This window comes from Zalophus californianus, chromosome 3 (assembly GCF_009762305.2).
Source record: "Zalophus californianus isolate mZalCal1 chromosome 3, mZalCal1.pri.v2, whole genome shotgun sequence".
NCBI lineage: Eukaryota > Metazoa > Chordata > Mammalia > Carnivora > Otariidae > Zalophus > Zalophus californianus.
The window spans coordinates 192,142,779-192,164,445 of NC_045597.1; the positions used below are offsets into that span (position 1 = coordinate 192,142,779).

At 43.0% G+C, this 21,667-nt stretch overlaps 1 protein-coding gene across 3 annotated transcripts in view; it reads left to right on the forward strand.

Moving 5' to 3' along the window:
- The window catches only part of UBE2F (ubiquitin conjugating enzyme E2 F (putative)), a 55,519-nt gene that overhangs the window by 15,919 nt on the left and 17,933 nt on the right, over window positions 1-21,667 (forward strand). The window contains exons 4-6 of one of the 3 annotated variants that reach the window (XM_027590415.1): window positions 2,336-2,401; window positions 14,567-14,612; window positions 18,469-18,568. In XM_027590415.1, coding sequence (XP_027446216.1) covers window positions 2,336-2,401; window positions 14,567-14,612; window positions 18,469-18,568 — 212 coding nt within the window. The remainder of the gene's footprint in view (window positions 1-2,335; window positions 2,402-14,566; window positions 14,613-18,468; window positions 18,569-21,667) is intronic. The other 2 variants (XM_027590417.1, XM_027590418.1) reach the window with 2 other exon arrangements.

The window sequence follows — 21,667 nt, forward strand, 5'->3', positions numbered from 1 at the left end:
GGCTCAGGTCATCATCCCAGGGTCCTGGGGTCTAGTCCCACATCGGGCTCCCTGCTCCGCAGAGAGCCTGCTTCTCCCTCTCCCACTCCCCCTGCTTGTGTTCCCTCTCTCGCTGTGTCTCTCTCTGTCAAACAAATAAAATCCTTTAAAAAAAAAAAAGAAAGAAAAAATTGTAAAAACAATGTGTAATTGGTTTTCAAACCAGGATTTTAACTAAACACCTTAGGTTTGAAAAAGTCATCTCCCTAGCATTTATGGCTAAAGTATCCGGTTAAAGAGACTACATGCTATCTCTTTTCTTGCTTTCTCCCTACCCTCTGTGCCATCAGAGTGGAGAAGTCTGAATTAGTTTATACAAGTAAGCCATGCTTTCCAAAAGTACGAAACTCATTACTCTAAAGAGGAAACAAGAAGCCACCTTAAAGAATAGATCTCTAGTATCATATCTAGTATTAATAGTATCTCTAAAGTATTAACTAAGAAAAACAAAATAACTTCCCTATGTAGCAGTGCTGCTTAATAATCATTCAGAACTAGTTTGCAGCTCTGTATATGCGAGTTTATAGAAGTTTCTCTGTTGGCAAAAAATACCTCTTTCAGATAGATGGAAATACAAAATGTTAGCCCATCCCTGCAGACAGGAAAAGCTTTGAACTAAAGCAAAAACCTGTCTCTTAACTTTTTGTTGTAGTTGTTGTAGTTAGTAGACTTTTTTGAGCTTTAAAATGTTTGGTTCTTTTCAGTAGTTGCATTGTTTGTTAATCTCCCTTGGTACCTTCTTTATTATTGGTGGGCTAATCTGTTATAGAGGGATGGATTTCTATGTCTATCCTTCTATTGAAACAAAGGAGAATGCAAAGTATGAAAACAAAGGAATACTGCCAACTTCAGCCGATCAATGAGACGTTCCCCAAGCCCTTGTCCTATGTTTCTGTTGCATAGATCTCACTGGAAAGATAGCATTTCTCATTTCAAGTCAAGATTAGGAGAAATGAAGCCCATATACAGTTCACACGTGTGGTTTGGGCAAAAGTCTTGAACTCCCTGGCTCCCAGCTTCATTATTTCTAAAATAAGAAATGTGACAGTGTAATCTGTAAGACCCCTTCTTGCTCTTCTAGATTAAGTTACCTTTTACTCTACAATGATTTTCTGAGGAATTGGCCAAAAACAAACTAACAAACAAACAAAACCCCCTTAACAATTCTGTGTGGTTTTTATGCCTCACACCTGGCATGTTCCTGAAATAATGAAATGAGTCATGGTATCGGGAGAAGAACCATGAACTCGTCTTTAATTTGGGAACAAAACCTGTTGATAACCTGTGTGATCCTGGGCTGGTCACTGAACCTCTCTGGACCTTTGTGTTATCTCATGCTTGAGGACATTGAACTAGATGATTTCTAAGGACCATTTCTAAGTCTAAATTTGAATCATCCTATTTTTGATGAAATTTCATACCATTGTAAAACTAGACAAATTTTTCAGTGGTGGGACTTGTAAGAAATAGTAAGTGACCTAAGGAGTTTAGCATATTTTCTGAGTTTATAAAATAATAGACAATTTCTGCATATATTCCTTCCCAATTTAGTGGCTATTTATTCCTTGTGTATTTACCATTTTTTGATATCATTTGTTTGAAGGAAGCAGATGTAGGATGTAGCCAGTTTCCCGTCTGTACCACCAGCCATTAGCTCTTCCCCTGGTGAGAACTCCTTGTCCTGATTTACCAGACCCCTTCTGATGTGGTACAGTGGGCATAGGGTGTTGCCATCTGAGCAGAGCATCATTTCACCAGCAAAGCAAACTGAGCTACTAGTTGGGTTGTGAAGACTTTCTTTCCCTCCTATTTAATGCCATGGTATACTCTGGGTATGAGTTAACTTCATGGGCATCCTTCTTTTGAACTTCAGTTTACTGTGGTGGGTATGAATAAGTATGGTGGTGGGTGAACAGCCCAGAAGTTTGGCCTGGGTTCTTCTGGTTTGGCCATGTTTAGTTAGCCTTACCCACATGTGTTCATCTCCTCAAGATGTGGTTTTCTCTTTTCAAAGTGAAGTAGCTTAATTTTTGAAGTTAATGGAAAGATCTCAATTTTTAGTGGCTGTTTAAAGGTTGGAAGAAACCATCTCAATTTGGAATTAGCAAGTAAAAGGCTATATGGCAAAATCACTGGTTTGCAATTTTAGCACAGCGGCACAATTATTGTCAAACCAGGAGCAAGGAGTCTACAAACTCCTGTACCACCTTCAGCTCCGTGTGTGTTTCAAGGTTAGCCTCCATGTAAGGACTGTTGCTAGCTGTCAGACCTTCCTGATGTGCTGTTTCTTTTGCAGGTACATGTAAGGTGCATTTTCCTGATCCAAACAAGCTTCACTGCTTTCAGCTAACTGTAACCCCAGGTAATATTCTTACATACTTAAGTGTTAAAGTGATTTTCAGATAGCAAAGTTTAAAGGCTGCCAAAATCTAGAATCTTTGGCTTGATTTGTCCTCTCACTTTTGAAAGTTATGACAGTTACAACTATTCCACATGAAGACAAGATACGTGCTTTGTAGTCAAAGACAGCGGAATAAAGAGGAACGCCTGGGTGGCTCAGTCAGTTAAGCGTCTGCCTTCGGCTCAGGTCATGATATCAGGGTCCTGGGATCGAGTCCCACATTGGGTTCCCTGCTCAGCGAAGAGTCTGCTTCTCCTTCTGCCTGCCACTCCCCCTGCTTGTGCTTCCTCTCTCTCTCTCCCTACTCAATAAATAAAATCTTTAAAAAAAAAAAAGAAAAGCAGAATAAAGGGAATCTGTGGCATTCGGTGTATACTCGGAAATGAAGTACAGACTTTATCAACTGGAGTGAAGGGCCATAGAAGCTGTTGGTACGGTGAGCTTTGAAATCATAACTGGGTTCTGATCCTGCTCTGCCCTTTTGTGGCAGTGTGATCATGGTTCAGTTGCTTCATAACCTCTTTGCACAGCCCACCCAGCAAGAAACTGGGGATCAAATAGTACCTATCTCATGGGACAATTATGATGATTAAATAGATAATGTGTGTGAAGCATTTCAGCCCAGGGTCTGGCACAGGGAGGTAAGCAGCTTACTAGCTGTCCTCATTAGGACTGGTAAGTCTCCAAGCCCCAGGCACTCCGGGATGGTAACCTGTCCCTCCTTGGTCAGAGTGGGCAGCGAGATGGAGGACTTGGGTTTTTTTCTCGCTCCAGTGCAGCTCTGAACGTTGCAGATTCTAGCCTGGCATGGACCACCAGTGTTTACATTGGGCAGAGGGTGCTGCTGTGGGGTAGGTGGGGAAGGGAGTGTAGTGGAGGAGATGGAGGGTGTTATTTTATTTGGGGGATGGAAAGGGAATGAGAAACTGAGGGTAATGAGTCACTAGCTAATTAGAAAGTGAAAGAGAATACAGAATTTCAGTAGGCGATAATGAACCCACAGATAAGACCTGGCAGTTGTCTCCCTGCAGGTAGGATGGATTATTTTCTGTGGAAGATGTTTTATAATAACAGGAGAAATCCCATTTTCAAAATGTGCTTGAAAACTTAAAAACTCATTTAATCTGTGTGATGGTTCTACACACATCTCTAGACATGTCCGTAAACTCAGTCTGGTGCCGTTTGCACTGAGAAAGCACCAGGAGGGAGTTAATATCAGAACACAGTCTGTAGAGGTGGGGCGTTCCACGTGCCTGACATCAAGAGATAACCAAAGCTTAGGACTTAAAGCTAGGAAATGATGAAAATTATAACCATTCTTTGGCTACCTTCGTAAAACATGGTGCATCGTGCTGTTTTTAGCAAGGGGTATTGAGCACGCTTTAATGTTTCTTGGTGACTCGGGGTTACCATTCCGAACATCATTTACTATTACTGTTGAGTAATGCAGAGTATTTTCATAAATTATTGTGGTGATTGAGATTGGTTCTGTGTGTACTAAGTGGTCTCAGACTGTGTGTTTGGAGTAAACACGTTTACTCGCCTCTGCCTTCCTAGGGCATTTTCAGTGGCTGGCAGGGATTCTGTTGCCCTGCTTCCTGCCCGGGCGTGGGCTCTGTGGTCCATCCCAGCCACTCAGAGACCTTTGTTGAGTTTCCTGGGCTTGTTACCATCTTATGTGGGTTTGTGCAAGTCCAGCCTCTGAGTAAGAGTTTCTCCTTTTGCTTTTTCTTTTTTTAACTGAATTTTTTAAATGGAATTACATGGATGTTATGATTACCGAGATTATGTACATGACACCATCTTTGATGTTTTTACTGTTCTTGAAAGTGGAGCACAGTTGCTAGAGTTTTGATATTCCACTGTTCCATCAGATTAAAAAGTAACTTGTGTTTTGGTGGCTGTAACTATTTAGTACCTTAGCACTTATATTTGTAATAAGTGTACATCATGGACACGATTACCACACTGAGCTGTGTGCTCAGCATGCACTTCAGATGCTGTACGTATGCCCTTATTTTGTGGTGTTTGTGCGTCGGAAAGCTGCTCTGGTTCCTGCCCTTTGTTATTAAGAGAAACATGGCAGAAACCTGCCAACCCTAAAAACTTGTCTAATATAGTCTTAAAACAACTTTTTGGAGTCCTGCTCCTCTTAGCATCGGGAAGAAATTAAAGAGATATGCCTAACTGATAAAAGTTTTAGCCATGTATGAAGCAGATGGGTTTGAAACCGGCTCATTAGCAGCAGCCAGTAGTCTGCACACTAAGTGATTAATACGATCTAGATATTGGGGTGGTCAGGGTGGGAGAACTGTATTGGTAGTTGAAGCTCAAAGCTCTTTTTTACCTGGTTTCCTGGCAAGGTAGTTCCTGTTAATACTTGGTAACATTTTCATAGTTTTGTTTTTAGACCGACCCTCATGCTTAGGAGTAAATGTACACTTCAGAGAAAAGATGGAAATGTATTTTGGTGGTAGAGGAAAAGAACTGAATTTAAGAGGGGACAAAAGTCTCCACGTCAACTCAACAAAATAAGAAAAAATACTAGTAAGTGAAACGAATCGAGAAAAAGCAAACACTTAAAGACTTGCTGAGATACTCCCTGGAGTCTTCGGTGAAATTGGAAGGACAGTTTGGAAAACTGTTGCCCAGCTAACTTGCAGGGGTCCCCTCAGCCTGCCCCACTGTGACATGGAGCTTTTAGGCAGAGAGGAACATGGATTTAAATAACAGTTGTGGTTTTTTTTTAATTTTAGTTTTTACTTTTTAAATAAATTTTACTGAGGTATAAAATAATAAAATGTACTAATTTGGACTGTGTCTTAATAAGTTTTGAAAAAATGTGTACACCTATGTAACCACAACCCCAGTAAAGCTATTTCCAGCATTTCCAAAATTCTCTTCTGTCTCTGCAGTCAGTTCCTTGCGCCTGGCTACCCACCCAAAATTCCTTTCTGATGTGTTACCATAAATGACTTTTGTCAGTTCTTTAATTTCATATAAATGGAATCTTATATATGTACTCTAGTCTCTGACTTCTTTCATATAAGTTGTTTTTAAAATTCATATGTGTTGTATCAGTGGTTTGTTTCTTTTTGTTTTATGAGAATGTTGTAATTGCTCATTTTCCTATTCATGGACATTTGAACTCTTTCCAGCTTTTCGCTGTTATGAATACAAACAACTGCTGTGTTAGCATTTTCATATCATCCTTTTTATACTCCTATTTTTCATTCATTCATTTTCTCTTTAATTCCACTTACGAGTGAAATTTCTGAGTCACAGGAAGATGTATATTTAGCTTTTTAAGAACTTTCTAAAGGGGTTGTGCTATACACCGAGCACAATGTATAGGGGTTATACTATACACTGACCAGCAATGTATGAGCAATTCTGATTGTTCTACATACTTCTCAGTATTTGGATATGTATAGTATTTCATTGTGGTTTTAATTTGCATTTCTCCAGTGCTGGGATTTTGATTGAGATGGTGTTGACTTTTTAGATCAGTTCTGTGGGAAATGACATCTTCACAGTGTTGTCTTTTTTTTTTTTTTAAGATTTTATTCATTTATTTGAGAGACATAGAGAGTGAGAGAGCTCGAGACAGGGGAGGGTCAGAGGGAGAAGCAGACTGCCTGCTGAGCAGGGAGCCCGATGCCGGATTTGATGTGGGACTCCGGGGTCATGACCTGAGCTGAAGGCAGTCACTTAACCAGCTGAGCCACCGGGGCGCCCCCACAGTGTTGAGTCTTGCCATGCATGAGCACATGAATGTCTCCACTTATTTACATTTTCCTTACTTTTTCTCAGCAGTGTTTGTGCTTGCAAATACAACACCAAGTATTTCATGTTTTTTTAAGCTGTTGTAAATGGTATTTTTAAAATTTCCATTTCTTAATTGTATAAAAGTACGATTGTTTAATATATTGGTCACGTGTCCTGTCATGTTGCTAAATTCACTTGCGAAATTCTAGTAACTTCTTAATATATTCTTAGAATTTTTATATCCATGATCATTGCATCTGTAATAAAGACATTTTTACTTCTTTCTTACCCATATGTATGCCTTTAATTTCTTTTTCTTATTGCACTGGCTGTGACCTCTAGTACAGTGTTGAATAGAGGTAGTGAGAGCATATGTCTTTGCTTTGTTCCTAATCTTAGGGGAGACGTGCTCATTATTCATGAATATGATGTTAGCTATATGTTTTTTTTAAATATGTTCTTTATCAGGTTGAAGAGTTACCTTTTTTCCCTCATTTGCTGAGAGTTTTTTATCATGTGTGTTCAATTCTTTCTAATGCTTTTTCTGCATCAATTGGTATGATCATATGATTTTTCTCCTTCATTTTATAAATATGGTTAAATACATTGAGTGATTTTTGAATGTTAAACCAACCTTATGTTCCTACCATAAACCCCACTTGGTCATGATATGTTATCCATTTTCTTTATATTGCTGGATTAAATTTGTTAATATTTTGATATAGAATTTTATGTCAGTATTCATGAGGAATGTTGGTTTGTATTTTTCTCTTCTTGTGATGATTTTGTCTGGTTTTGGAATCAGAGCAATGCTAGCCTGGTAGAATAAATGAAGAAGTGTTCCCTCTTGTTTGCTGAGAGTTTGTATAGGATTGGTATTATTTCTTCCTTAAATATTTGATAGAATTCACCAGTTAAATAGTTTGGACCTGGAGTTTTCTTTCTGGAACATTTTTACTTATGAATTCAAAAATAGATACAGGGTTATTCATCTTCTATGTTTCTTAGGTGAGCTTTGGTAATTTTTTTCTTCCAAGGAATTTGTCTTTTTTTACCTAAGTTGTAGAATTTATTGATATAAAAGTTGTTCAGAATATTCTCTTATTCCACTACTCTGTGTAGGATCTGTACTGATGTCCCCTTGTTCATTCCTGATATTGGTAATTTGAGTCTTCTCTTTTTCTTGATCATGTTAGTTAGCTTGAAGTTTATCCAGTTGATCTTTACAAAGAACTCACTTGTTTTTCTCAGTTGTTTGTGCATTTCATTGATTTCTGCTCATATTATTTCCTTCCTTATATTTTGGGTTTAATTTGCTTTTCTTTTTCTACCTTTTTTTTTAAGATTTTATTTATTAGGGGCACCTGGGTGGCTCATTTGGTTAAGTATCTGCCTTCGGTTCAGGTCATGATCGCGGGGTCCTGGGATCAAGTCCCATGTTGGGGGGTCCTTGCTCAGCGGGGAGCCTGCTTCTCCCTCTCCCTCTGCCTTCTGCTCTACCTACTTGTGCTCTCTCTCTCTCTCTCTGTCAAATAAATAAAATCTTTTTCTTTGAAAAAGATTTTATTTATTAGAGAGTGCATACACACCTGTGCGAGTGGGGGGAGGGGCAGAGGGGGAAAAAATCTCAAACTGATTCTGTGCTGAGCCCAGAGCCTGACATGGGGCTTGATCTCACCACGCTGAGATCATGACTGAGAGTTTGTATAGGATTGTGTTATTATTTCTTCCTTAAATATTTGATAGAATTCACCTGAGCTGAAATCAAGAGTCTGTCACTTAACCTACTGAGCCACCAGGCACCCCCTTTTTCTACTTTCTTAAGGTGGAAACTTAGATCATTGATTTAAAAACATTTTTCAAAGCAATATTGGTTGAGGTGTAAGTTACATTTTTAGCTTAATGCTTTTGAGTTTCACCTGTGTTGTTGCATTAATTGGTATTTTTTATCTTTTTTTGATGAGTTGTATTCTGTCCTATATGTGTATTACTAGTTTATCAGTTCACTGGTTGATAAACCTTTGTGTTGTTTCCACTTTGGAACCATTGTGCATAAAGCTGCTATAAAAACCTTTGTGTGCAGGTCTTTGCCATTATGTTTTTATTTCTCCTGGCAATGGAATTACTGGGTCATGCAGTAAGAGCAAGTTTAACCTCATAAGACACTGCTATATAGTTTTCCAGAATGTACTATTTTGCAGTCCTGCTAGCAATGAATGAGAATTCCATTTACCTCACATTCTTGCCAACAACTGTTACTGTCAGTCTTTTCAATTTTAGCCATTTTCATGGGTATGTATCTCATTTTGACTTTTATTTGCATTTCTTTAGTGACTAGTGGTGTTGAACATCTTTTCCTGTGCTTGTTTGCTATTTGTGTATCTTCTTTGTTAAGTATCTGTTCAGATATTTTTTCCCATTTAAATTGGGTTGCTTGTCCTGTTATTATTGAATTGTAAGGTTTATATAACTGGATATAAGTTCTTTATTAGATTTGTGGGGGGTTAATTGTTAATAACATCTTTTTTATTAATGTTACATATATAAAAATTCTGATTAGGGAATTCTGTAGCTGTATTGTAAATCTTGTGTGTTTGTGTATGTGTTCACCTAAATTTGTTTCTAAATGTGTTAGATTATTCGTGTTTTCTTAATTTGAACATTTAATTTATAAAAACTCCCTAATTGGACATGACAGTAAAAGTGTAGTGTACATTAAGTCATAAAATTTTAATTGATTTATCTGTTACCCCTATTAATGTTTGATTAATGGTCCCATCTTAGGTTTGTTTCAGAGCTTTGGACTTAGAGAAAGTTTCTTTTTTTTTTTTTTTTAAGATTTTTATTTATTTGAGAGAGCAAGAATGAGAGACGGAGAGAGAGAACATGAGAGCGGGGAGGGTCAGAGGGAGAAGCAGACTCCCTGCTGAGCAGGGAGGCTGATGTGGGACTCGATCCCGGGACTCCAGGATCATGACCTGAGCTGAAGGCAGTCGCTTAACCAACTGAGCCACCCAGGCACCCTAGAGAAAGTTTCTAAATGTGAAATACAGTAAGATCCCAATTTCTGAACAAAGAAATGTGGTTGATAAGCCTGAAACATGGGTTTCTTTCCACTCTTGAACATTTGGAACAACATTATAAATCATGGAGATTTTAAAAGCTATCGAGATGGAGCAGAGCACTGAAGCAGGCCCTTTCCCTTGACCTGCACTGGGGTCGTTTATGGTTAGCACATAAAGGTTTCAGACCCAGAACGCATACTCTCCCTGGTTCTTTCTAGATTGACTTTTAATTTTAAGATGGAGATAACCATCATGAAGGGATAAATTTGAAGAGGAACAGACTTTTTCCTGGTGAAGTCTTTTCTTTCAGTTAAACCCTAGAAATACAGGTGGCAATTCTTCTCTTTTTATATGTAATAGAAGTATGGTGTGAGCTTTTAAGACTGTCCATTATCTGCCTTTGCATTGGTTCACCTTTGTTGGGGAAACATCCACTGCTCTTTTTTTGGCTCCTTCCAGAAGCTCCAGGTAAGCTTCTTGACTTACCATCCCATGTGTCTGATGGACACTGTTCTTATGCCGGTTTCTGCCCCCCTCCCCCACATGTAACTCCGAGGCACATTCTTCCTCGGGACACTCAGGTTTCCTCCAGTGACAGACTAAATGTCTGACTTACTGTTTTTAAAGCTGTTCATTACCATGCTTAACGTATATTCTTATGGTCACCAATAAAAACCTACATAATGTGTATAAAGCTGTTTAAATGCTGAGTTTTCTGGCATACTGTAAAAATTGCCAGCACTCTTGGTTTCCTGTCCCATCTGTTAGTGCCTTTTATGTATCATAGGCTTTTTTTTTTTTAATGTTTTTCAAAAATCATGTGTAGTGGGAATCTAATTGACAGTTCACCGTTCTGGGGTGTTCTCTGCATTTGACAAACACAGTGTATACCCACCAGTACAGTCTAGATACAGGATGTTTCTGTTAGCTCAGAAAGGTCCCCTGGCTTCTAGCAGCCATTGTCCCCATCATTGTGCCTTTTCCAGAATGCCATATAAATGGGCTGAAACAATATGTAGCATTTGTATATGGCTTCTTTCACTTAGCACAGTGCTTTTGAGATTCCACCTTGTGCTGCCATGTGTCGTCATTTCCATTGGCTGTCACTGAATTTGAAGGTGGAGGAAGAGCCTCTTGAAGCTAAAAAGTGAAGGAAACAGATTATCCCCAGGGCCTCCTCAAAGGAACACAGCCCTACCCACTCCCTGATTTTAGCCCCATGCCACCCATTTTGGTTGTTCAAGCCACTGAGTTTGTGGTGAATTATTATAGCAACCATACAAGCCAATACAAAGGGCCGTGTTTTCTACGCCCTAAGAGATTGAAGAACTACAAAGACCTCTTCCTATTTTTTTAAAGTAGTTTTTTAGCTTTAGATTTTACAGTTTGGTCTGTGATCCATTTTTAGTTCGTTTTCCATATGGTGCAGGATAACGGTCTAGTTTCTCCCCCTCCGCTGCCCTCTCCCGGAATGAAGGGCCGCGTGTTCCTTCTCTTTCCGGGACAGTGTATGAAGAGTCAGTATCCATTCTGTACTCAGTGGTAGAATTTACCAGGGAGGCCACCTAGCTCTAGAATGTTGTGTTTTGTTTTTGTGGTGACATTTTAAGCATGAATACAATTTCTTTGGTAGATAGAGGGCTATTTTGGTTATTCATTCTCGAGTGAGCTTTGGTAATTTATGTCTTTCATGTCATCTACATTTTCAGATTTGTTAATAGAAGGTTGTTCTTAATATCTTGCCCTATAAAATTCTGTGGAGTCTGTGTTGATATCGCCTCTTTAATTGCTATTGAAAATGTTTTCTTTTTTCTTGATCAGGTTAGCTAGAGGATTATCGATGTTAGTCTCTTCAGAGAACCAGCTTTTGGTTGCACTGATTTTCCCCTAATAGAATTTTTTTTCTGCTCATATCTTTATTACCTTCCTTCGGCTTGTTTTCAGTTTAATTTGTTCTTCTTTTTCCTGTTCTGAAAGTGGAAGCTTGGACAGATAACAAGGTTATTTACATTTCCCCACCCAGCCTTCATTTTATAGTTCTCATGTCTCCTTTACATATGTTGTAACCCGGCTTTAGACAGTCTGCTTTCTTTCTGTGTTTACCAACATTACTGACCACCAGTGACCTTCATTTCTTGTTGTAGGTCTGAATTTCTCTCTGTTCTTTTCCTTCTGCCTGAAGACCACCCTTGGATTTGTCTGTAGTGCAGCCCTGCTGGTGACAGTCTCAGCATCGTAGGGGCCTCATTCTGCTGCCTGCTGATTCTTTGTTCCACTTTATGCGATGTGCATTTTACTCTCCGGTTGCTTTTAAGATAGTCTTTTTATCACATTTTTAGCAGTTTGACTATGATGTGTTTTGATGTGACTGTTGACCTCACCTGGGCTTGTTGAGGTTTCTGGATCTGAGAGTTTGGTTTTCATCAAACTTAGCAATAATTTGAACATTTCTTTAAATATGTTTTCTGTAACCCCGTCCTGGGACTCCACCTGTATTAATATCTCTTGCATATATATTACCTCTGCATAGAACCTGTACCTCCATTGGGTCACAAGTCTGTGTTCACTTTTCTCTCTGTGCTTCGTGGTGGGTAGTTCCTATTTCTGCAGGGTCTGAGTTACTATGGACCTCATCCAGTGAAGTTTTCATTTCAGATATTATGTTTTTTTTAGCTGTTGATGTTCTGTTTGCTTCTTTTTCATCTTTACTGTTCTTTCCTTGTTATGTCCATGGTTTCCTCTAAATCTCAGCATCTTTTCATGATGGCTGACTTAGTGTCTGTCTGCAGCTGGTTCCTGACCCCATGTCACCGCCAAGTACCTGCCCACCTTCCCGGTTTGGCTCCGGGCTACACATCGAGGGCAGTCCTATCTGTGATTCTGCTCCCACTCCACCTTCCTCATGGACACTGTCTTTTTGTCTTCCCCTGCCCTGCTCACCCTCAGGTCCCAGTGTGACAGCCTGACTGGAAGTAGCTGTGCCCCCTCCTAGGCGTGGGGCTGTGGCCAGTTACTTACTGCACGTGCCCCAGTTTCTTCTTTGAAGCGGCTGTGTCATGCCCGTCCACTGCACTGGAGTGACTGGGTCAGTGACTGTGTGGTCCACACTCCACGGGTCCGTGTGCTTATAATGTTGTGGTGGTTGTCATCCTGATTTTCAGGTTGTACCCAACAGCATATTCCCTAGGCTTCCCCTGAGTAATCCAGCCCACACCAGCTTCCCCTCTTCAGCAGGCCAGCTTCATGTGCATTGTGTCACACAGGTTAGCACCAGTTTGTCTTCGTGTATTTTTTTTTTAAAGGTTTTATTTTTATTTATTTGAAAGAGAGCGCATGATCATGGGCGGGGTGGGGAGCAGCAGGGAGAATGGGAGAGGGAAAGGCAAACTCCCCACTGAGCAGGGAGCCCGAGGTGGGGTGTGATCCCAGGACCCTGAGATCATGACCTAAGCCGAAGGCAGACGCTTAACCTATTGAGCCACCCAGGCGCCCCTTGTCTTTGTGTATTTTCATGTTGGGGTGGGCACACTAGACCCCATCCCAGAGGTGAGCCAAATCCTGCCCTGGGCCAGTTTTCGTGTGTCCCTCCAGCTGAGGATGACTTTTACATTTTTAAAGGGCTATGAAAAAACAAACAAAAGAGGATATATGACAGAGACCTGTGGCCCGAAGCCTGAAGTGCTTACTGTCTGCCTCTTTACAGAACAAGTTTGCCAGCCCCAGTTTATAGGCTCATCTTGTCAGGGACAGTGTTTTCCCTGACTTTTAGGTTTGAAATGTGCATACAATATAATTTCCAGTGTGCTGTAAATATTGACATTTAAGGATAAAAGTATTATATTGCTCTTTAGAATGTTTCCAGTGGCATCTAAACAGCATGGGTACGCCCACTGTCGTGCATTTTTGCAGAAACAGCTCTACTGCAGTGGTTGGGAAATGTTCATTGCTGCCTTATCTCCTTGCACGCCTCATTTTACTCCACTTGTCCTACAGAATTTTATCCCAATGTAAACATCTTTCTGCTGAGTATTTTGTCACCCTGTCATGCCATTCTGTAAATATACATACACATGTATATGTTATATATAAAAAAGTTTATAAGACTCTTAGGCCTTAAGCATTTTCTTTTAAATGGTTGTTAGTCATTTGTTTGTACCAACTCCTGGCTCCTGGTCTCCCTCCATGGGTGCCAGCTGCCCCTCCCGGCCCCTCTCCCGACCCCCTGGGGGGGGGGTGTCCTTCCGACTCTGTCCTATCCTTGGACCTCCGTAGTCGGCTCATGAAATCTGAGTGCTTCCGTCTATTGAACAGCTCCCAAACTACCCTCATCCAGCCCCAGCCTCCCCCACACTCCAGAATGGTCTGTTGGCTGCTGATTGACACCTCCGCTTGAATGTTGACGTGAAACCTCAGATTCGCCGTCTGACATGGAACTTTGTGCAGTGGTGCCCCTCACAGCCTTCTTCTCTTCCCGGTGGCAGCCCTGCCCTTTGCATTGCAGGGTCAGAGAACTCAGCTTTTCTGTGGCTCCTTCTTCCCCACCCCTCGCCTAATCTGCCAGCAAACGCTGGTGGTGCTCCCATCAGAGTATTCCCACTTCACTGCTTCCACCCTGGTCCTAATAGCTTAACATCTCACCAGGGTTACTGTAAGAGATAGCCTCCACAGGGCCTCCAGCCTGTCCCTCCTCTGCTTAGACCCCTCTCATGGCTCCCTGTCTCACTCTGCGTAAAAGCTAGCGCTCTCACGGTGGCCTCTTCAGCCTCAGCTCCTCCCTCCCCTACCTCACCTCCAGCCTCTGGAGTCTTCCCTGAACATACCAGGCTCTCTCATGGGCCTCACCCAGCTCCCCTGTCTGGAGTGTTCTTCACCCCAGTGGCCTTTTTTCAGGCCTTTGCTCTCTGCAACCACCCTATTTAAAATCACAGCTCCTACTCCCTTAGCTCTTTCACCTTCTCTTATATGATTTCCTTATTTATTTTGTCCCTCTTCCACGAGAATGTAAGCTTTGTCAGGGCAGGAAAGGTCTCTTGCTGATGTGTCACCAGTGCCTAAAACAGGGCTTGGCACATAAGCACTCGTCAAATATTTGTTGAATGAATAATGACTTTAAACAATATGTTGCAAGCTTTGATGGTTATTAAACACAACATAGCATTTCATCTGAAATGCATCTGAGAATGATGGAGTTATTACTATTAGCATTTTTCTCTGATTAGTTAATGTATTTGTGAATGACTTTATGCCAGAAAGAAGGGTTCAGTATCATTTTTCTTTCTTCTTGTTTCTGTAGATGTAGACACTGAGGACTGCTTGTTCAGACAGGCCTGGAAGGGAAGGTATTTTGTTATAGCTATGACATTCCACCCTTGGACTTCAAAGTTAGAAGCCAAAAATATCATATACGATATTTTGTTGATCTTTTTGCTGATGACTAGATTAGGGTCCTTCTTCCATTTTGTTGAGAGCAGAGAATTGGAACCCACCTGACTTGGAGAAGACTTTCCAAACACAGTCGCCTGCGTCCCTTAGCATCACGGTTTCTGAGACAGTCACCAAAACCACTTTCCCAAGATCTGTCAACTGACCATTAGTCATACCTGTCTTCACTTAGAAACATCTGTTGTTTGTTCTGAAATTCTCAGTAAGAGTTGAGAATTTTGTGATACTGATTTTGCCATACCTTTATCAGCATAAAAATATATGCTTTATATTTCCTTAAAAGCTTGAAGCTGTAGATTTAGCTCATTCAGTTTATCAGAACTATCTACGCAGTGCATAAATAGGCAGAACCAGCTCTAATTATCAGCCCAGTCAACAGTCAGATTCACTCTCAGGAGAAGTCTTACTTATCTCTAAGATGTACCATCAGCCACCTCTCTTCTGAGTTTAATTCCTAGCAGTTAGGTGAGGCATTGGAGCCAGTCACCTGGCTGGAAGAAGGTGCCATGCCTGTGGCTTATTGGCTCCCTGTTAGCTTGCTTCTCATGGGGATAATGTGTTATTTTACAGTAGTGTAGGGATTAAAGTTGCTAAATGAAATTTTAATCATCCCTGCCATCAGACTCTACGATGCGTCTGAATTTAAGACATTATAGTATGAACTGGGATATCTTATTTATTTATAACACCCTACTTGGCCCTTAACAGAACTGGGTGTGGGGTAGGGAAAGCACAATGCTGCCATGTGCCTCCATTCAGAGGGCTTTCCTGGGACCTCTGTCCTCTGGGACGTTTGTGCCTTGGGGCAGCGCATCATGGTAAGAGGAGAGCTGAGATGTCAGCCTTTTGCTCCCGGTGGGAGCAGCTATGACAAGGGAAGGGGAGGGTAGGCCTGCAGAACTTCTGACCTCTTGAGACTGTCAGGCAGCTTCATTTTAGGAGAGAATGCACTTGGACACTGACCACCTAGAAGTGGATTCTCTTGAGGCTGTTTGTACCCACCTACCCCCTGGACAGTTTTCTCCCAGAAGGACCCCTAACCTGGCTGAGAGATAGTAGTGTATGATTCCTGGAAGGCAGGAGGGAGTGGGCTCCAGGATACAAGAGGAGGGAAAGATGGTTCCTGTCTTTGGAACCCTGGGTGACGGGAACAGGCTGGCCCAGTGAGAGCTGGATGCCAGGGACTTTCCTACTGCGTTTCACTGTTGTACTTGAATGCCCAGTTATCTGAGAAGCAGGATGTTTTCAGCCACAGCAGTCACGGGTAGTGACGTGGTGGGCCTGTCCCAGACTTGGATGTGGTGCCCACTGGGTTGTGGACGCTCTAAATGACCCCACTGCCCGCTGGCTCCAGAGTCGCATAGGCCGTCCTTTGTCTCCGCCCTGCGAAATGCCAGCTCGGGAGCCAGACCTGGAAGGTGGATCAGCACGAACTCTTCCCTGGGGCCTTTTGTTGCGAAAATCACAGGAAATGAGATGCTGTTGAGTTTCCTCTCAGTCCAGTCTGCTCCTCAGCTGCTTTGTAAGTGGGACTGTGGCATTTCTAGGCAAATTCATAACCAAGGTGGATCGGGTCTAAAGACTACATACCTTAGAAGAGGAAAAACGAAGTACTGGCTCAGGAGCTGATCATCTTTCCTGAAAGACGTATTTCATGAAATAGAACAAAAATTACAACCGTCTCCTTGCTCTCTCTTTTCAGTGGATTCAGAGATGATATAATTCTAATAATTAGTAATTGAGAGTTTGACTAGGACAGAGGAATATGGTAAAACCAAAACCCCGTTAGACCAAAGAATAGTTTCTTTGAAACTGGTAGATAGCAGAGTTGAAACTCTGTATAATCGTGGCATGGAAAGCCAGCTAGAGAAAAACCACAGCGGTGTGGCAGGATGGAGGGGCTGGAGCACAGCCTTGGGGAGCAAGAAGAGAAGAGAGCAGAGGGAGCTCTGCACCCGGAGCTGGTGTTCTGGTGGTGCCGCATGGTCTACAGAGCCCAGCGCTGGGCCACTCGGCCGCGGTGACCGCTGTGCAACACGGAGCCTCTGGTGAGCAAGGATGTGCTCTGATTGTTTTATACCTGAGATGCCACTTGTTTGGAAAGTTCTTGTATCTGGAAGTAAAATTTTTCCCCAAGGTCTTTTCCAAAGACTCGATAGTGTCAGTCACGAATCCAAGTGCACTTGTAAGCGCTAGAAGTAGATGCATCAGATGGTGGGGAAGGGTATAGGGTAATAAATACTGTGTGACTTACTGGGTGTGATGCTGGGTCAGGCAGGCGCGGGGAAAACGCACCACCTTATTCCAGATGAGCAGAGGAGCCGGTGGCACATACGAAACCACAGGGTCACTAAGAGAAAACAGAGAAATCAGGTGTTTCTGTAGTCTTGGTTGGGAAAGGTATTTTTCAGGGTAATACCAAAGACAGAAACCACAGAAAGACTGGCTTCTCAAAAGTGAAAACTAGTTGAACCACAAAACCAAAAGACAAACAGCAGACTAAGAAACATTGTAACAAATATAAAAGGCAAAGGTTAATCTTCGTAAGAGCTTTTTTATACTGTAATTAAAACATGGGTACCTCAGTAATACAAGGATATTTATGGAACATCAGTCATTAAATGATTCAATATGAAGTAAATTTCAGCCTCACTACTTTTCTTCAGTGTAAAATGAAACAAATAGTATTTCTCTTCTGTCGCGCTGGCAAAGAATGAAAACTTCGGGGTCCAGGTAATGTTAGTTTTAACTGCTGGACACCATAAGTGTTGACACGATCTCAACTTTTTTAGTGATGATTTATTGGAAACTGACAACTTCCTATTAAATGTTCTTTTTACATGAACAGCTGAGGGAAGCAATAAGATGTACTACTGCTGATTTGTTCACAATGATAAATATTTGGGGGGAAGTTGAACTTTCATTTTAAAGGTGGTGTTAATTTTGTCAAGTTGTGAAACTCAAAGAGTATCGGAGGGAAGTGTTTCAGGTTCAAGCACCTTCATGGTGGAGCGCCCTCTGCTGGCAGCAGCCCAGGTAGCCTCTACCATGCACCTGCAGGCCCCGCTCACCCCGGCCTGGTCGACCCTAGAAGAGGCTGAGAGGTGGCTGAGGCCATCACAGGAGTTGGGACTGCGCTGTGGGGTCTGACCCAGTGCCGCCCTGACTCCAGACGTCCTCCTGCATGCCCACCAGCCCCCTGCCAGAGGGCCCGCTCTGTTCAGAAGGCTGCAGCCAGCACTCAGCCAGCCAGCCCGAAAGCGTTGACTGTGCACTGTCTCTGAGGCAAGGATTCCATCTGTATGCTCCACTGGTTGCCCCCCCAGCCCCCAACCCTGGAGCACCCCTCGGAACTGACATTCTCACAGGGCCACGGGCAGCAAACAGATGGCCCTACAGCTCAAACAGGATGGTTGCCTATCATGAGATGTGCTTGAAGGGGTCCCGTGGGTGCTGGGATGTGAAGTGGGGGGGGGGGGGCGAGGTGAAAATAGGATTCCTTGGGCAGGTCCTGGGAGACTGAGGAAGAGGAACCAGTCCCCCAGAAGGGTGCCTACGCCTCCCCTGAGGGTGCATGGCTAGTGGGGTGACAGGCCAGCAGGGAACTGATTGGGGTTCGTCATTAGAGCAGGGCAGGATTTGGTGAAGTAACAAGGAACCCTGCAGTCCTATTGTTTAACTCTTAATTCTCTGTATTTGTCATATTCTGACATTAGTGTTTGCTTTTTGTTTCCTTTTTTTTTTAATTTAAAGGATTTTTTTGTTTTGTTTTGTGTTTTCGATAGATGAGGGTTACTACCAGGGTGGAAAATTTCAGTTTGAAACTGAAGTTCCTGATGCGTACAACATGGTGGTGAGTAGCCTGCGTTTGAGCCATTGTTCCCTCTTTGCCTGGCCTGGTGGTGGTCACAGGGCCCTGCACCCCCCTACCCCCTCCCCCCGCATTGGGTCCCCCCCAGTCCTGGGGCTGAGTACAAAACGGCCGATATTTCTGTGATTAATGTTGCTCGTCGGCAGTATTCAGAGCCTTAGGGGGGAGATGCATTTTTCAACAAGTACTTGTGAGTGCTCTGTGTCGGGCAGTGCACACTGGGGCTACAGCTCAGCCGAGGCTGGCACCTTCGCTGGGAGCTGCCTGTGTGGTTCACACCAGTCTTACTTGTTAAATCCTGGCACTGAGGAAGAAAACATTTTATTTAAAACTGTGGTTTTGTTTGTGGTATAACACCAGAATTCCCAAGGTGTAGAAAACACGTATTTTAGAATTTTAGAAAAGAGGAATGGCTCATAGTTTTAAACCATAAGTAATGTTGATCTCTCAAAGACCCCACCTAGGTAATAATTATACCAAGTACTGTCACATTCTATCCTTGCTCTTAAGGAACTTACCAGTTAGGAAGGTGAGAATAAGTGTAGAAAGTTACCCTAAAGTGATAAAAGCCATAAGTAGCAGATAACAGAGATATGGAGCAGTGCCAGGAAGTTAATGTACGGGATTCCGAGAAGGAAGGAGAGGGTCACATTGGGAAAGTGGTCCAGCCAGTTGAGCTTTTCAGGAGAGATAGGATTGGAGTTGTCCTGACTTGGGTTGACCCTTAACCAGGGACGGTGGTCTAGGTGACGTCGAAATCCCTGGAACTTTGTTAATAGGTACAGAAGTGAGAGCGAGCAGCATGTGTGTGGTGGATTGACCAGGTCAACTTGAAGGAGGAGTCGGGGTTGGGGAGAAGTGGGGACAAACGAGAAACTCACATTTGAGCGTTGTTGGGCATTTTCACTTTGGCAATGAGAAACCAGTGACAGTTCTGAACAGCTCCACAATTTTACATGAGATATATATATATGTCTGTCTCCATAAACATCCCCCTACTGTTTCCCAGTCCTCTCTAGGCCTATCAACTAGGAAAAAAAATCTGATGGTAAAATTAAGTCTCTTGTTGCCTTGAGCCTGTGGGTACTGGGGACCCGTGTGCCCCGTTGGTTTGCATGCAGTGACTGTCCTACCAGCTGACAAATGCGCTGAGGCCCCCTGCCCCGGGCCTGGCCCACTACCAGGGCACAGTTCAGTGGCTGTCACACTTTGTTATTTGAAGCCAAACCTTTATCTAAGTAATTGGTTTTTACTAGGCTACTACATTAAAAGTTCTTTCTGAATGTAGTTTATGAGGATGGGAAAGAGTTGGCAATCCAAGAAGAAAAAATTAATTTCTGAGCAAAGACAGGAAAATGTGCATCTCAGGGCTTTATCTGTCCATCCATCCAGCTCCCTGCTGACTTCCTCTATTTCCCTAATTACACACTGAGTCTGGCTTGACAGAACACTGGACTCCCTCAGGGGAGACGCAGTTGGAGAGGTTTGGTTGAAGTACAGATGTTTAGAATTCCAGGGGCTAGTTTGATGTTTTCTGGAAACAGCCAGGCATACAGCACTTAAAATTCTGGACCTTTTAGTTGTCTAGACATTTGCCATCTCTAAGGACTCCTCATCGGAAGAGTACCAAAGGGTGGTATGTGACACAGTCTTCTCGGAGAGGCAGTGAGTGTTTGAGGAGCAGGATGGTGTGGGGAGGGGCTGCCGAATCTGAGGACCACTGTTTCGGGTACATTAGGTATCATTTAGTGGCAGAGCCTCTCAGTCCCCGTATCGGAAGAGAGCAGAGCCTGAGAAGACACCAAGGGAACCGATTTTTGTTGGGAGCTTTTATGCACCGGGTGCCCCCACTCCCTTCCGCTCGTGTCATTCTCCAGTCGTTGCCTGGGGACACGTCAGGAAGTTAGGGCCCAGAGAGGTAGAGTTAGCTTTGCCGGAATAAATGGCTCCGTTGCTAAAGCAGGCTCTCGTCCAGTGCTGCCCAGCTCCCTGACATGTGCCCTTCCCACAAACTCAGCGGCCACTTTGTGGGAGAAAATGTTGGTCATCTTGTCTTGCCCGTGTGCGGCCTCTTCAAGAAACAGAGAGGTAGGGCACAGAATACACAGGACAGAAAACCACTGAGCCTCGAGGGCATGTTTCTTATATTAATCGGTGACTTATGATGGTTTTACATTCTTATGTCTAGTCTCTGTCTCCTTTAGGAGATTTCTGAATGATGTGCTTGTTTGATTTCATCGGGAATGAAACCCGTGTTCTCAAGCCAGGGGCACTGAGAGGCCAGCCCCTCTGGTGTGGGCCCAGACCCTGCCCTGCTGCCGCGAGGGCCTCTTCCGCTCTGTGCGCCTGCGGCCCCTGCATGTCCTCTCCGCCTCCATGTCCAGGCTGAGGCCGCAGTCTTAACTACCAGGCCGGCGACTGTCGCTAGCTCAGGGCAGGGATTGGGGGGTGACAGCATCCCCGGGAAACCATGTAATGCAGTGCCTAACCGATACAGAGGTATTTGTGTTTACTTTTTTGTAGTTAGTCTTTGCTTATATAACTCCTTAATGTCTCTTTCCGCTAGACTGGGAGTGTCCTACTCACACTGTGTTTCCAGGGCTCTGCGAGAGCACACCGTACACATTTGTCCGGCAGTGGGCGTGCTCTGCCCCTACAGACTTACAATGTAGAGAATGAAGCCAGCATCTGAAAATACATAGGTTGCAGGCATTTGGGGCAGAGACGGTGAGAGTAAACTTCAGGCACCTGTGTTTTATTTGGATGAGGAGACAGCTGGCTTTTAGAAGGTTAGCCTGAGAGACCTCCACGGGGCTGTCTTAGGCTCGTTTGCTTTTATGCCGTGACTTTATATGATTTCTGTACTCAGTAAGGACTTTCTAAAAACCCCTGACACAGCTTCTTCAGTTAAAGTCACTTACTAAGATTGTCATTCTGAAAAACTTCCAGTCACCTAAATAGGTCATTATTTTAGAGTAAATACCTGCCTGGCTCCCCGCCCCTCGCCCCTCGCCCCGGCAGCTAGGGTTCAGAGCCTCCCCCGGCTCTTTGTCCTTTGTCCCTGAACTTGATCTCACAGCC